Source organism: Dreissena polymorpha, chromosome 10, assembly GCF_020536995.1.
Source record: "Dreissena polymorpha isolate Duluth1 chromosome 10, UMN_Dpol_1.0, whole genome shotgun sequence".
NCBI classification, from domain to species: Eukaryota; Metazoa; Mollusca; class Bivalvia; order Myida; family Dreissenidae; genus Dreissena; species Dreissena polymorpha.
The window spans coordinates 11,190,399-11,206,722 of NC_068364.1; the positions used below are offsets into that span (position 1 = coordinate 11,190,399).

A 16,324-nucleotide genomic window follows, 5' to 3' on the forward strand; every position below is an offset into this window, starting at 1 on the left:
AGTATATATATGGATAAGAGGATGATGCACGCCAAATGGCATTGTACACCATCTGTTAATAACGGAGTTATGGCCCTTTGTATATTGAAAAATGTTTGTTTTGTGTCCGGAGCCATATCTTGGAAGTGCTTTGGCAGATTTCATTGAAACTTGGTATGAGTATATATATGGATAAGAGGATGATGCACGCCAAATTGCATTGTACACCATCGGATAATAATGGAGTTATGACCCTTTGTATCTTGAACAAATGCTTTTTTGTGTGTGTCCGGAGCCATATCTTGGAAGTGCTTTGACGGATTTTATTGAAACTTGGTATGATTATATATATATATGGATAAGAGGATGTGCACGTTTGCGTTGTCCATCCGTCCAGAAAACTGTTATGTCCAGAAGTATATTTGCGGGGGATATCAATTCAACGAATTTGCTTGTTAATATCATAGCCACACGCTAACCACCTGTGGTCGAGCATAACTGAAAAACTAATAAAACGCTTACACGACACTGTACTCTTGTATTTGTTTACTGATTTCGAAGTAAGTAGTGTTATTATATTCGCAATAAACAAATAACACAGCAGAACGTGGATTTCCATGCATGTTATTAAATTTTCTCTACCTACTATACTAGACTTAGACGCTTGCTTAACATAATCAGTTTATGTGACCTTATGCTGTCGAACGTGGGTTCACGCATTGTTTATAATCGTCACTCAAACCAGTTTACCATGAACCAATAAACATCAACCCTTTACGACGTAAACAAATGACAGTCACATAAAATATGCTTATGTCACGCCAAAGCATAATTAAACACAGTACAAACACAAATGTTCGTCATTAATAATATGTTCATATGCAAACCATATACAACACTGTGCTCGAACTTATACGTGCAGTAGTACCCCGGTGAATTCATTGCTTTTGGAGCCCAAGGGAGTGTGTAACATAGCTCCATTATTAATTTTGTTCGAATGTAGCGATTTGATGAACACTCGTTCGCGGGGTAACAAACGGACCACGGAATCAGCAGAGGCGTAGCTATACCCTTTGTGACCATAAAGCCCCCCGTTGGAATTCATGTTTCCGTTGACGTTAATCTCAAAGAACACTGGCCCATTGCTCTGGGCACTACAGATGTCAGTTACTTGCTTTAATCGGCTAATCTTGTACACGGATAGTGTGATAAGGCTTCTTACGGCCGTGATATTTTTTATTACTGAGATAATGTTATAAACACAAAAAACAATCAAACCAAATAGCTCTATATGTTTAGTAAAATCTTCGCATTTTCAAGATAGTCATCGTAATACCATACAGACCAGTATAACCGGTGTTAAACACGTCAACGATGTATATCGGTCAGTCATAGAACTATTGAATCTTAAATCTGACCTGATATTCCCATGTTGCTCTTTAGTAAAAATACTATTGTTATAAACTATCCATAACTGAATCTTAACAACTATGTAATGAGAGTCTGACTTTAGGCGTAGCATTGGTAATTGCATTTATAAGTACAGTAACTAAAATAGGATAATGGTTTTGTAATGTTCGTTTATCAATGTCAAAGGCAGTAAAAGCTTTGTTTTACCCTTAGATATGGGTATTTTTTTACGTTTGCATGTTTGATGTTTATTTTCTCATCGTCCTAATTCAGATCTTTTTCATTGCACGATTGCGATTAAATGATACCAAATAACATGTTAAAGGAATTTTTCACAGATTTGGGCATGTATTGAAGCTTGTTATTAAATGCTTAAAACTGATCAATGTACAAATACAAACATTGGAACTTGATAGCTTCTGTAAATCACAAAAATAAAAAAGATTAAAAAGTAATCCTTAACTTGGCTCGAACCACTGACCCTTGGAGTAAAAGTTTAGCCCCTAAACCCTCGGCCATCCGTGCTCAGATACACAGAAATATTTTATACTTTATATAAGCAATCGCCGAAATGCCACAACGTATAACGATAATAACAGGACTACCAAATTATCTAATCGTTTCGCGTTTGTAACTCTTTATAATTTTCAGGTTTTTAAATAGTCAAAATATGCATATAATGGATATTTTAGAGCATAGTAAATGTTCAGTATTACTGTTTCCCACATATCATAATTACCACGAAAATTTGAAAATCTAAACCAAATTTTTTCAATTCTGTCGATTTACCAAAACGTGAAAATGTCCCTTTAACATACCGGGTGTACGGTTTTTAACTTCTTTATTTTTTCTTATATAAAAAACGTCCAGCATAATTGAACAGCTAATAAAGCGCTTATACGTAACTGTACTATTGTATTTGTATGGTAGTTTCGAAGTAAGTACTTTTATTATATTTGTGGATTTCCATGTTTTTTTATTAAATTTACTCTACCTACTATACTAGACATATACGCTAGCTTTACATGGTGAGTTTGTGACCTTATACTGTCGAACGTAGGTTCACGCATTGTTAATAATCGTCACTCAAGCCAGTTTACCATGAACCAATAAACATCAACCCTTTACCACGTAAAGAAATGACAGTAACGTACAATAAACCTATGTCACGCCAACGCATAACACAGTACAAACACAAATGTTCGTCATAAATAAAATGTTCACATGCAACTATATACAACACTGTTCGCACTTATACGTGCAGTAGTACCCCGGTGAATTCATTGCTTTGGGAGGCGAATGCCCTGTACAACCGAGAACCATTGTCTATCGTGTTCGAATAAAGCGATTTGATAATCACTCTTTCCCCATGTAGCAAACGGACCACGGAATCAGCAGAGGCGTAGCTATGCCCTTGGTGACCATAAAGCCCCCCGTTGGAATTCATGCTTCCGTTCACGTTAATCTCAAAGAACACTGTTCCGCCGGACTGGGACAACAACCGAGCGGTAAACAAGTAAGTTCCTCCAACAGGAGCAATGAAGACGCCACTGGACCTGTCGTACCCGGAACCGTGGTTGTACAAATCGTCCTCGAACACGATGATCTCATCAGCAGAAGGCGTCTCGTTCTTTACTCGCCTCGCTTTGAACAAGATATTCGGTGTTGTCGCAGTTTCTGCAATTTTGAAAAGGTTAAAGTAAAAAAGAACTTTACTTTCATCGAACGATCAATGAGGCGAAAACTTACTGGGTGCTTAAACCGATCTGGAAACTCTTTATTTTAACACGACGCGCGGTTCACTTAAAACGAATGAAATCAAGTAAGGGTTATTTGCAATAAGCAACGACAGAAAACTCATTAATTTGTGTTATGCTTATATAATGCTTCAATTAAATGTTATTGTTCCAATAAAATACTAGACAATATCTTGTATATACCATATAATATAGAAAAAGCAAAACTACTCATTTTATGTAATAAATAAAACTCGCCTTTTTTAATCTTCTCTATAAGCTGCTGCACTTGGCCATCAGCTCGAGACTGCAGTGCCGCCAGGTTGTTACGGGATTCCACATACGCCTCCTTTATGAGCTCCAGACGGGAATCCTCGGTCCTCATTAGGTGGTCAATGTGTTCCCGTAGACTCGTTAGCTGCCCGAGTTGTTCATTCATCCGTGTCTCCCACTTGTCCATTTCTGCCTCCATTCGGATCATCTTCTCCAGAAGCTGTTCATCGTACGTGAACTCTGACTTGTACCTTGGCTCATGGGAGGCGCCCCGAGTCGCACCAGGAGCAGACATCGCTAACAGCAACACAAACACTGCACAGGCACGCTGCATGACTCTTCTAGGACGGGGATATGAGAACTGAGCTGTGGATTCTGTGGTTTCGACTTGCATTTTAGATATAAACGTCTTGTTTAGAATTAAAACACATGCGCAGCGCAATAAGCCGCCTATACAATGTGCGTATCCCGACTCGTTCCCCGTAAAAATAGGTTATTGCAGTCACTGTCTAAAAGATTTGTATGGTACATACCTATTCAAATACGTATAAGCCAACGTTATTTAACAATTTGATAACATCTGTAATCTGCTATTCCTTTCTCAAGTCCAAAATAAGAACTCATTGTACAAGTCTGTTGAATGCAGAAAATGATCGTATTGGATAAGGTTTACGTTGTCTAATTTCGCTTCTTTGTATGATCTGCTAGAAAACTTCGAATAAACAAGAAAAATCAACATAGGGAAATGCTTTATAGTACATACCTGATGTACGGAGAAATTGCAGAAAAACAGAACTACTATTATTATGCGAACGTACGCCCTTGACAAAAATTTGGCATTTAGTGCCAGCAGTTATTTCGTGGAAAATGTGTTACCGTATACATTAAATGAAAGTGTTATTGGAACACATGGCATGTTAATGTTCACTTGTATTTTCTCCATGGGATAATTTGAACGAATCTGAGCCATGTCTGGGTTTCATTTGAAATTACGTTAAAGTTAAACGCTACTGCGCACACTGATATAAAGAGTAGCTCTTAGACAGACGTACAATTTCAAAGATGAACTTAAAACAAACAAACAAACACTGTAACAACACACAATCATACATTTTTACGGGGTTAAAGAGGTTCAGTACTCTCTCCGTTATTTCTAATCCAAAATGCACCCTGTCATTGAAAAGATTATTTAAGACAGTGATATGCCTGAAATTGTGTGTGACAGGAAATGTCTTTTAAAAAAATATCAGTGTAAAAAAATATATACATGACATGCTCTAAATAAAATACAAGAGTCTCAGATGATAGAGTGCTTGACTGGCATTGCGGCGTTCATGCGTCTCTGTTGATAGAGTGCTTGAATGAAAATGTGACGTTCATAAGTCAGAGTTGATAGAACGCTAGACTGACAATGCAGCGTTTATAAGTCTCTGTTAATAGGGCGTTTGATTTACAATGCGGCGTTCATGAGTCTCATTTGATAGAGAACTGGACTTTTAATGCGGCGTTCATGAATCTCATATGATAGAGTGATTGACTTAATTGACTTACAATTCAGCGTTTACGAGTCTCAGTTGATGGATCGCTAGACTGACAATGCGGCGTTCATTAGTCTCAGTTGCTTGCGCGCTAGACTGAAAATAAGGCGTTCATGAGCCCAAATGATAAATCGCTTGGCTTACAATGCGGCATTCATAAGTTTCAGTTGAAAGAGCGATTGCCTGACATGGTTGGGGGGGGGGGGCATGAGTCTTAGTTGATAAAGCGCTAGACTGACAATGCGGCGTTCTGAGTGATAGTTGATAAAGCGATTGACTGACAATTCGGCGTTCATGCGTATCCGTTCATAAAGCGCTTTACTGACAATGTTTATAGAGCGATTGACTGACAATTCGACGTTCATGAGTCTCAGTTGATAGAACGATTGACTGACAATGCGGCGTTCATAAGTCTAAGTTGATAGAGCTCTTGACTGACAATACAGCGTTCATGAGTCTTAGTTAATAGAGCGCTTGACTGTCAATGCGGCGTTCATTAGTCTCGGATGATAGAGCGCTTGACTGACAATGCGGCGTCCACGTGTCTCAGTTGATAGAGTGATCTACTGATTATGCGGCGTTCATGAGCCTCTGGTTATAGAATGATTGACTGACAATGATGCGGCGTTCATGTTTTGCTCTTAGGTATGGGTATTTTTTACGTTTGCATGTTTGATGTTCATTAAAATCCCATCGTCCGAATTCAGACCTTTTTCATTTCATGATTGCGATTGAATTATTCCAAATAACATGTTGCAATAGTTAAAGGAACTTTTCACAGAGTTTGAATGATTCCAAATAACATGTTCCTTTAGTTAAAGGAACTTTTCACAGAGTTTGGCATATGTAAAAATACAAACATTGGAACTAAATAGCTCCAGTAAATAACAAGATTAAAAAAGTAATCCTTAACTGGGCTCGAACCACTGACCCTTGGAGTAAAAGTCTAGCCCCTAAACCCTCGGCCATCCGTGCTCAGATTTGATACGTTATATAAGCAATCGTCGAAATGTCACAACATATAACGATAACAACAGGACTACCAAATTATTCAATCGTTTCGCGTTAGTAACGCTTTATAATTTTCAGGTTTTAAAATCGTCAAAATATGCTTATAATGGATATTTTAGAGCATAGTAAATGTTCAGTATTACAATTTCCTCGCACATATCATAACTACCACGAAAGTTTGAAAATCTGAACCATTTTTTTTTTCAATTCTGTCAATTTACCAAAACGTGAAAAGGTCCCTTTTTGGTTGAACGGTTGTTAACTTATTTAACTTTTGTAATATTAAAAACGTTCAGCATAACTGAACAACTAATAAAGCGCTTATACGTAACTGTACTATTGTATTTGTATGGTAGTTTCGTAGTAAGTACTGTTATTATATTCGCAATAAACAAATAACACAGCGGGTAGGGATTTACATGCATTTTATTAAATATTCTCTACCTACTATACTAGACTTATACGCAACCTTAATACTGTCATTTGTTTACGTCGTAAAGGGTTGATGTTTATTGGTTCATGGTAAATTGGTTTGAGTGACGATTAAAAACAATGCGTGAACCCACGTTCGACAGCATAAGGTCACATAAACTGATTAAACCTACAATAAACCTATGTCACGCCAAAGCATAACACAGTACAAACACAAATGTTCGTCATAAATAAAATGTTTACATGCAACTATATACAACACTTTGCTCGAACTTATACGTGCAGTAGTACCCCGGTGAATAAATTGGTTTTGGAGACCAAGGTTGTTTGTAACCGAGAATTGTCTATCTTGTTCGAATAGAGCGATTTGATGAACACTCGTTCGCGGGGCAACAAACGGACCACGGAATCAGCAGAGGCGTAGCTATACCCTTGGTGACCATAAAGCGCCCCGTTGGAATTCATGTTCCCGTTGACGTTAATCTCAAATAACACGGATCCGTTCCTCTGGGACAACAACCGAGCGGTAAACAAGTTAGTTCCTCCAACAGGAGCAGTCAAGACGCCACTGGGACTGTTGTACCCGGAACCGTGGTTGTGCAAAACGTCCTCGAACACGATGATCTCTCCAGCAGAAGGCGTCTCGTTCTTGACTCGCCTCGCTTTGAACAAGATTTTCGATGTTGTCGCAGTTTCTGCAATTTCAAAAGGTTAAAGTCAAAAAGAACCTAACCACTATCGAACGATCAAGGCGGCGAAAACTTACTGGTTGCTTAAATCGATCTGGAAACTCTTTATTCTAACACGACGAGCGGCTCGCTTAAAACGAATGAAATCGAGTAAGGGTTATTTGCAATAAGCAATGACAGAGAACTCAATTTACGTTATGCTTATATAATGCTTCAATTAAATGCTATTGTTCCAATCAAATACTAGACAATTGCTCATATATTACATATATATTTTAGAAAAAGCAACAATATCTCAATTTATATAATAAATGAAACTCGCCTTTTTTATTCTCTTAAAGCTGCTGCACTTGGCAATCAGTTAGGGACTGCAGTGTCGTCAGGTTAATACAGGATTACACTAACACTTCCTGTATGAGCTCCAGACGCGACTCATCGGTCTTCATTATTTGGTCAATGTGTTCCCGCAGACTCGTTAGCTGTCCGAGTTGTTCATTCATCCGTGTCTCTCACATGTCCATTTCTGCCTACATTCGGATAGGCAATAGTTTGTACAAAAATATTTTATAGAAATGTAAACATTATCTGAATTTAAGTTATAAATTAAATTCGCCCATTTTTAATCTTCGCTAAAAGCTGCTGCACTTGGCCATCAGCTCGAGACTGCAGTGCCGTCAGGTGGTTACGGGATTCCACAAACGCATCCTGTATAAGCTCCAGACGGAAATCCTCGGTCTTCATTAGGTGGTCAATGTGTTCCCGTAGACTCGTTAGCTGCCCGAGTTGTTCATTCATCCGTGTCTCCCACTTGTCCATTTCTGCCTCCATTCGGATCATCTTCTCCAGAAGCTGTTCATCGTACGTGAACTCTGACTTGTACCTTGGCTCAAGGGAGGCGCCCCGAGTCGCACCAGGAGCAGACATCGCTAACAGCAACACTAACACCGCACAGGCACGCTGCATGACTCTTCTAGGACGGGGAGCTGAGAACTTACTGAAAGTCAGACAAGCATCTAAGCTGTAGACTGTGATTCGCGTTTTAGATATAATCGTCTTGTTTAGAATGAAAACGCATGCGCAGCGCAATAAGCCGCCTTTACCATGTGCGTATCCAGACTCGTTCACCTTAAAATAGGCTATTGCAGTCAATGTTTTGAAGATTTCTAGGGTACACACCCAGGATATTTAAATGTATTATGTAATATGTATTTATCAACATTTAAATGTTAAATCCAAAATAAGCACTTGTTTACGTTTTAGTCGTTCTACCCCTATATAAAACATGTATAGTTCTATGTAAAATGCATATAATCAGCAACAGAGAATGTAGCGAATCATGTTTTCACGGTCTAATGCAATCTTCGTGCAGTGTTGTCGTTGCGCGCTCTCACAATTTGATCGAGCTGTGCTGGTTCCAGTCAAATATCTGCGCGGAGGTTGTGTCTAATGTTGCTTCTTTGCTTGGTCTGCAAAAGAACAAGAATAAAAAGGAAAATGCGACTTGGGTACAGGCTAAATCGAATAAACCCGACGAACAGACCAACTGGTGAACACAAAATAACTATCAAAATTATGCTTACGTACGCCCTTGCCAAATGTTTGGTATTTTTAGCCAGCTGCTGCTTTGTGGTAAACGTTTTACTGGGTGAGTTTGAAGTACAAAACATGGTGCTTAAATGCATGAGATATTGGATTGAGCGTGGGAAAACATTACATGTTCATGTTGAATTTAATTTTCTCACGACATCATTTCTACGAACAGTCCCGGATTACCCATTTGTCAGAATAAGCAAATGCCTAAGGGCCCCGATATGTTTAGGTGCGCCATGAGACCGTGATGAAATTTTTATCTTACTAACTTTGTCTAATGTTATGACTTGGCAAATCCAATTATTTTATATCAATGCAATATTTTGATTAAATGCTTGAAATTGTTTTATCAAGTGACACTCATTTAAAGGAGTAAAATCGACTTGGCACCGGGTTTTTAGTTGGCACTAGGCCGACTAGGGGCCTGGCGCGTGGGTCCAAAAACGTTTCAAACCTATGGGCCTCCAGGGTGCTTAATCCGGCACTGTCTACAAATCTGAGTTATGTCCGGTTCCCTTTTAAAATAATAAAATAAAAAAGGCACACGATTCTGTGTGCGTGCATGTGAAGAGTAGCTCTTGCAACACATGTTAAATTCACGTTATTGTATCGTATGAATTTAGAGACATTAGAAGTGATGGCCTTGTCAGGGTGGAGGGCACAGGGGAAAAGCCATTTTGTGATAATGTTTAGTGTCCATAGACTGTTTAGTATTGCTTATCCAAGAAAAGGGATCCGGACCTAGACCATCCCGCCATTTAGTCATTTCTAGCCTTATGTTTTTTTTATATTTGATAGCCTGTATAATTTACTCAGTACAATTAAAATGAATTAAGCCACAACTAGTAAATAATTAATCAATTGAAATATAAATAGTATTTTCAACAAAATTTATATTATTTTGTGGAAACTTTTAACACTGATCGCTGATAATCATTACAAGGAGACACTTCAGTTGCCCCAGCAGCATAGCACACCCATTATTAACCGCACCTGGTCCTTTATTTATGGCAAGTGACCAATTGCCGAACAGCAAAGTACAGCACAAAACAAACAACATTGAATAAAGCTGGCGTCATCGCCTTGGAACGGTCAATGCTAAGCATTTGGGGTTTAAACCGGCTTTGAGAGATCCCGATCCTCACACTTGGCCCAGCGATATTCAAAACACACATAAGTGTAAATAAACATTAACCTTATGGGATTGTAACACAAATTTAACGGCAATAAAGGAGTGTTCAATTTATTTGCTGCTTAATTACTTAATGGTCAGAAGAAACCAAAACAACAGTGTTACACTTTTTTGAGGCACGATGCAATAAAGCAACATACAAGTATCAATTACTTCTCTTCTTTTGAAAAAAAAAGATTTCAAGAAATAACGTCATATAGTTAATTATTCAGAGCATCGTCGCGCAAGGGCATGAAGAAGATGCAATTATGGGTGTAAAGAGCCAAATTGTACAGCTTGTTTGTGTATGTTAATAGAACCAAAATATAAAGCAATAAAAAAATATTCGATACTTACTACCTAACAATATTCCACTATAGGTTGAAAGTAGTGGTGGTGGTTGTTAACAATTTAAACTTAAAGAAATTAAGAAATTAAAAAATAAATTATATGAATGTAAAATTATATTTATAATACAAACAAAACATCCAGACTGAGAAGTACTAAAATGAATGCCATCTAATTGAAATCAGCAACGGAATGTACATTGAGCGTTCTTAATGTATTTTAGTGTCCGTGTGTCGTAAAATAATGAAACGCGTGTCTATGCAAAGGCTTCACAACTTTGAGCTGAACATTAAAGGGAAATTCATTAGATGGTTTACCGAAACTACAAATTGTATATCGAAAAGTAACAACAGCGTATTTTTTAGTACAGTGGTATCATACCCTTTCAACACAAACGATTGGATTAAACTAGAAAGTGTATTCTTGATATTGTCGTTACGATATTTACATTTACGAACATACTTTAAAACATCACCATAAAATGATGGGTGGGATATTCCATTAGATAAATTCCATTTTAATGAAACATTATATTTAGAAACTAAAGAAGTGTATTTTGAATAAAATTTAGTAAATTTATGACGTAGGTTATGATATAAAAACCCTTGTTTTAACAACCTTTTTGTTAATATGCGGTTACGTTCAGTAAAATCCATAACTCACGAACACGCTCTGGCATATCAAACTAATTGTGAAATGTTGATACCATAAGCTGGACCTATATGAATTTTTCCATCCAGGAAAGGGAAATTAACAATTTCTAAATTAAAACCTCTTTTGTCATACAAACTAGTTTTCACAATATTACTTTTAAGAGTAAGATGTAAGGCAAGATATGCAACGTCTGAATCAGAATGAGATGACTTATTTAGAGACAGTTCCTTAGGGTAGATATCGGAATGAGATGACTTATTTAGAGACAGTTCCTTAGGGTAGATATCGGAATGAGATGACTTATTTAGAGACAGTTCCTTAGGGTAGATATCGGAATGAGATGACTTATTTAGAGACAGTTCCTTAGGGTAGATATCGGAATGAGATGACTTATTTAGAGACAGTTCCTTAGGGTAGATTTTGTGAATATTTTGTTCAAATAATGGGTTATCCAAATTCAATATATCATCAATGTATTAGTATTGCTAAAACATTTAATTAAATCAACTTGTTTAGTTTTGGATAAATCTAACATAAAGTTTCTTTCATAGCAATATAAAAATAGGTCGGTAATAAGTGGCGCACAGTTCGTACCCACTGGTACACCAACTATTAACTTATACAGTTAAATACCACAAACAAGTTATCTTGAAGAAAACCGAGGGCTGAGAAATATCGAGACAGGTCCACATGATGTATTTATCCAAGATTTGATAAGTAAAGAAAGCGGTATTATTGTTTTTTAGCCATACATGTGCACCTTTCTGTTGCAAAAGTTTTTTCAAGTGTAACCAGTTTGTTTTTTTCTTAACGCGCGGGCAGTGTTGTATACAAAATTGAAGCATATGTACTTACGTGTGAGGCGTGGTAGTTTTTTTCCTTCTAATTTATCAATAACTTCGGACGAGTTTTTTATTGACCAACATAAGTTTATTTTACTATTTTCAGAAACAGTATTACAGTATTTAGTTATATAGTGTCTTTTAGCACTAAGTCCAGTTGTAAGATAAACTGCTAATTGCTTGGTCGTACAGGATACTGAATTAGCAATAAAACGACTACTATAAGGTGTTTTATGTAATTTTGGTATCCAATTAAGTGATGGTAATTTCTTGTTATTATCAATTACATTAACACTAAGCGTTTTGCAAACATCAACGTGATTTGAAATTACTTCGTTCGGATTTTTGTTAAATTCGGAATGTGATTAAGTTTGAGAAATTTCATGTGAAATTGTTTGAACAGAAAATGATTTAAATATCGTGTGTTTATTGATTCTTGATAAATGCGGTAAAGCTAACGGATTTTTATTATAAAACGATATTTTTATTTGCTATCATGAGAAACACTTTATTCTTCCATTCGTTAAGTGCAGCAATATCCGCAATTTCTGTTGTGCACCATTTGACGCAGTATTCATCCAAACCTCAATGCAGTTTTCAAAGTCAAGTACTATAGGCAGTCTAAATTCAGGTCCACTGCTAAGTAAGTTTCTTAGGTCTTTATGTTTAACAAAATTTAGATCACCAGTTATAATACGGCCAACTGGACTGTAGACATATTTAGAGGTATCACAGTCACATGAAGACGGACAACTGTCTACTACATTTTTATCAGTGGTAACAGAATTGTAATTAAATACCATGCTTCAAACGGGTTTATTATATTTATAGCAAATGAGTGGTGGTTCTGTATTACGGAAATACGGTGATATTAACTTGCGCACGTTCTTATCATTGAATATTTTAGGCAGGTCATTTAAATCAATACCTTTGTTACAAAAGTTAATCTTTATACGATTTCTTGTTTCATTCTATTAACTTTCAATGAATGGTTTAAGATAGTAGTCAGTATGCGATTGAACTAAGCAAGCGCATTCGTAAAATGGGTCAATTTGAAGTTTAACTAGTTTACTTTCATTATCTAATTGTTTCAACGATGAAACAGAAAGAGAGCAAAGGGTACTTATCAATTTTTGTTTACCTGCATTATTTAATAACGTATAGCAATCATTCAATGAGGCGTTGAAAACATGAGGCGTCGTAAATATATTAAAGCGCAATGGATAATACTGACTTTGTTAAGCGGGTCGAGGGGGTTCTCTATTCTTCATTAAGTTGATCGCGAATAATGAGTTTCAAATACCTCTAAACAAATACGAGTGTGTCCGATTTTAAAATTCTACGAAATGGCTTGAGTTTTTTTCCTCAATGTATTTTTCGGAGATTAACTGTTCACAATATTTGCCCAAACGTCCTGGATGTGAAAGACTTTAACTTGCTTGATAAAATATTTACCCTTTATGCAGGCTAACGTATGAGTAGCTGATTTTGATTGATTGATTGAGAACATAGGGAAAAAAGGCTACCCTTCTGGGTTGTGCCACCCCCAAGGCCGGCGCGTCTGGACCCTGGCATCTGGCCTGTGATTACATGTGTTTTTTTTATGAAATGTATACCCATTCTGCAGATTAACGTATCCTCTCAACGTAAAGATCCCTTTTACCGGTACATTGTAGCAAAAATAATTGTTACAATGGTTCCCAATTAATGAAGGTGCCTTATATAACCAGAGAAAATGCTTTAGTGTATGCAGTATATCGGGAAAACATTCTGAATTTCTGTTACAAAATTCGAGTTTTGCCCATGACGTGTTGGAAATTTTGGTTGCAATTATGAAATGACAATGTGTTCGCTAAAACAACCCATGGTATTCAGTATTGGAAATGTTGTTCTTGGAATTATTATTATTTGAGTAAAAAAATATTACATCAGTACCAACTTTAGAACCTAGTCGAAAAGAGTTTGCTCGTAAACAGCATTGTGTTATAATATGATCCGGTGCAATTTCTTGTTTTATCCGAGAAAGCATGAATTTCAGATATTGTGACAGGATGGTTAGCTGACCGATGTCTTTTCTAGTATATCCTTGTATCAAAGGTGTCAACAGTGCATAGTCCAGCCACTCAGAATAATTTGTAAACATTTACACATTGGTCACAGCTTTATACTTTACATATGAATACCCATACCCTTGTGGTGTAAATTAAATCTATAAGCAATTCTATTTATTCTGCCCAGCTACATCGTATAATAAATGTCAACGTTTTTTAAATTGTTCTGGGCCGTTGTATAAGATGACCAGGGCTTAAATCATAGTATTTAAAAAATGAAACATACAGCATCTGTGTTTTTTGTTCTTTAACAGGACAAAAACATAGATATTTGGTATGAACCATTGTCTATTAGACCTCTTCCAGGATTGTTCAAAAATGGTTTCCTGGGACCAAATTAGGCCTCTTATGGGGGAGTGGATGGGTTTTGCCCAATACATAATTATACATGTATTCAGTCTAAAACAACAAGGCCCAGAGCTTATTTTTTGCACAAGACATCTGATTGACATGTTCCAAAACTGGATAAAATATTTTCCTTATATGTGAAAAGAATAAACTTAAAATAAGACAGCGCACACGACTTTTCGATTGCTTGACAGTATAACGTAAGCTATCATGGGGAAATTGTTCATATTCAATAAGGTCAATGTGATATAGTCATATTCTAACTGGAAGAGGACCATAATTGAAACATAATGATCGCTAATGTTTTTAAAGAAGTAGGACATTATAGACGATTCTGAGTTCAGGTATATTATTTCTACAATCTATTGAACATTTGTAAAGACATAAAACAAACTAATACGATTATATTTCAAGTTTGATAGCAATAGCTTGGGTGGGATGGTTGGACGGTCTTTCAAAAATAAAATAATGAAAATTTGTGTTTTTTACCATGTTTCAAAAAAAATATTTGTGTGTGTGTGAGGGGGGGGGGGGGGGTGGAGAGGGGAAATAATGTGGGGGTGGGGTCATTTATTCGATGATATTTCAAAAATAAGAAAAAACAGGAACTGTGTTCGTGAAACACAATGCCCCCTAGTGCGCCGCTTTGAAGCCATATATTTCACCTTTGACCTTGAAGGATGTCATTTACCTTTCACCACTCAAAATGTGCAGCTGCACGAGATGCCAAATATGGAGTTGCTATCTTCAATATTGTAAAATTTGACCTTTGACCTTGAAGGATGACATTGACCTTTCACCACTCAAAATGTGCAGCTTCATGAGATACGCATGCATGCCAAATATCGATATGCTATCTTCCTTATTGCAAAATTTGACCTTTGACCTTGACCTTCGATCTTGAAGAATGACCTTGACCTTTCACCACTCAAAATGTGCAGCTCCATGATATACACACGCTTGCCAAACATCAAGTTGCTATCTTCAATATTGCAAAATTTGACCTTGAAGAATGACCTTGACTTTGACCTTTCACCACTCAAAATGTGAAGCTCCATGAGATATGCATGCATGCCAAATATCGAGTTGCTATCTTTAATATTGCAATATTTGACCTTTGACCTTGAATGATGACCTTGACCTTGACTTTTCACCACTCATAAACGGACGCACAGATTGGGGTTGGGCGTGGGGGGGTGGTTTTGGTGGAGTCCATTGTGTTATGTCAGGTAAGTGTTGTTTTGTCAAAGAATGAATCAAATCTGATCCTAAATAAAGAAGTAATGGCAATTTAAGCAAAATTTACTTGTTTGACCTTGAAATTCAAGGTCATTCAAAGGTCAAGGTCAAATTCAACTTGCCAGGTACAGTACCCTCATGATTGTAAAAAAGTATTTGAAGTTTGAAAGCAATAGCCTTTTAACTTTAGAAGAAAAGTGCATCTAAACACACAATTTTACAAAATATTCAAAGTTACTAAGCTAAAAAAGGGCCATAATTCCGTCAAAATGCTAACCAGAGTTATGCAACTTGTCTGGTACAGTCCCCTTATGATAGTTAGCGAGTGTTTCAAGTATGAAAACAATAGCTATGATACTTTAGGAGTAGAATGGACCAAAACACAAAACTTAACAAAATTTTCATTTTTCGAAGTATAAAAGGGGCCATAATTCTGTCAAAATGCCAGTCAGAGTTACATAACTTTGCCTGCACAGTCCCCTTATGATAGTTAGTAAGTGTTGCAAGTATTAAAGCAATAGCTTTGATACTTTAGGAATAAAATGGACCTAAACACAAAACTTAACCAAATTTTCTTAGTATAAAAGGGGGCATATCTCTAAAAATAATGCTGACAGAGTTATGCAACTTTACATACACAATTGTCTTGTTTCCATAAAGAAGTATTCCAAGTTTGAGTTAATTAGCTTTAATAGTGTTAACCCAGTTATGCCTAGCGTCTAGAAAAAAGGCCTTGGAAAACAGCGTAGACCCAGATGAGACGCCGCATGATGCATTTCTGTAAGAAATATTCTAAATATAGAAATAAATATACTAGACATACCTAATTTTGGAAATAAATTAATCAAATTTAAAAGGATGGGAGAGTCCACTAAGCTTAAATGGGTTAAAGTTATTCGACTTTATACAAACCTTTTTTTTTTTTTTTTTTTTTTTTTTTTTTTTTTTTATTC

General features: G+C 36.6%; 1 protein-coding gene across 2 annotated transcripts in view; it reads right to left on the reverse strand.

Moving 5' to 3' along the window:
- The window catches only part of LOC127847501 (complement C1q-like protein 2), a 104,619-nt gene that overhangs the window by 60,097 nt on the left and 28,198 nt on the right, over window positions 1-16,324 (reverse strand). The window contains exon 1 of one of the 2 annotated variants that reach the window (XM_052379511.1): window positions 7,813-8,067. The exons of the other annotated variant lie outside the window; for it this stretch is intronic. Within the exon in view, the coding sequence (XP_052235471.1) occupies window positions 7,813-8,031 (219 nt within the window). The 5' untranslated portion in view covers window positions 8,032-8,067. Of the gene's footprint in view, window positions 1-7,812; window positions 8,068-16,324 lie in introns of those variants that run through there. 2 annotated transcript variants of the gene reach the window in all.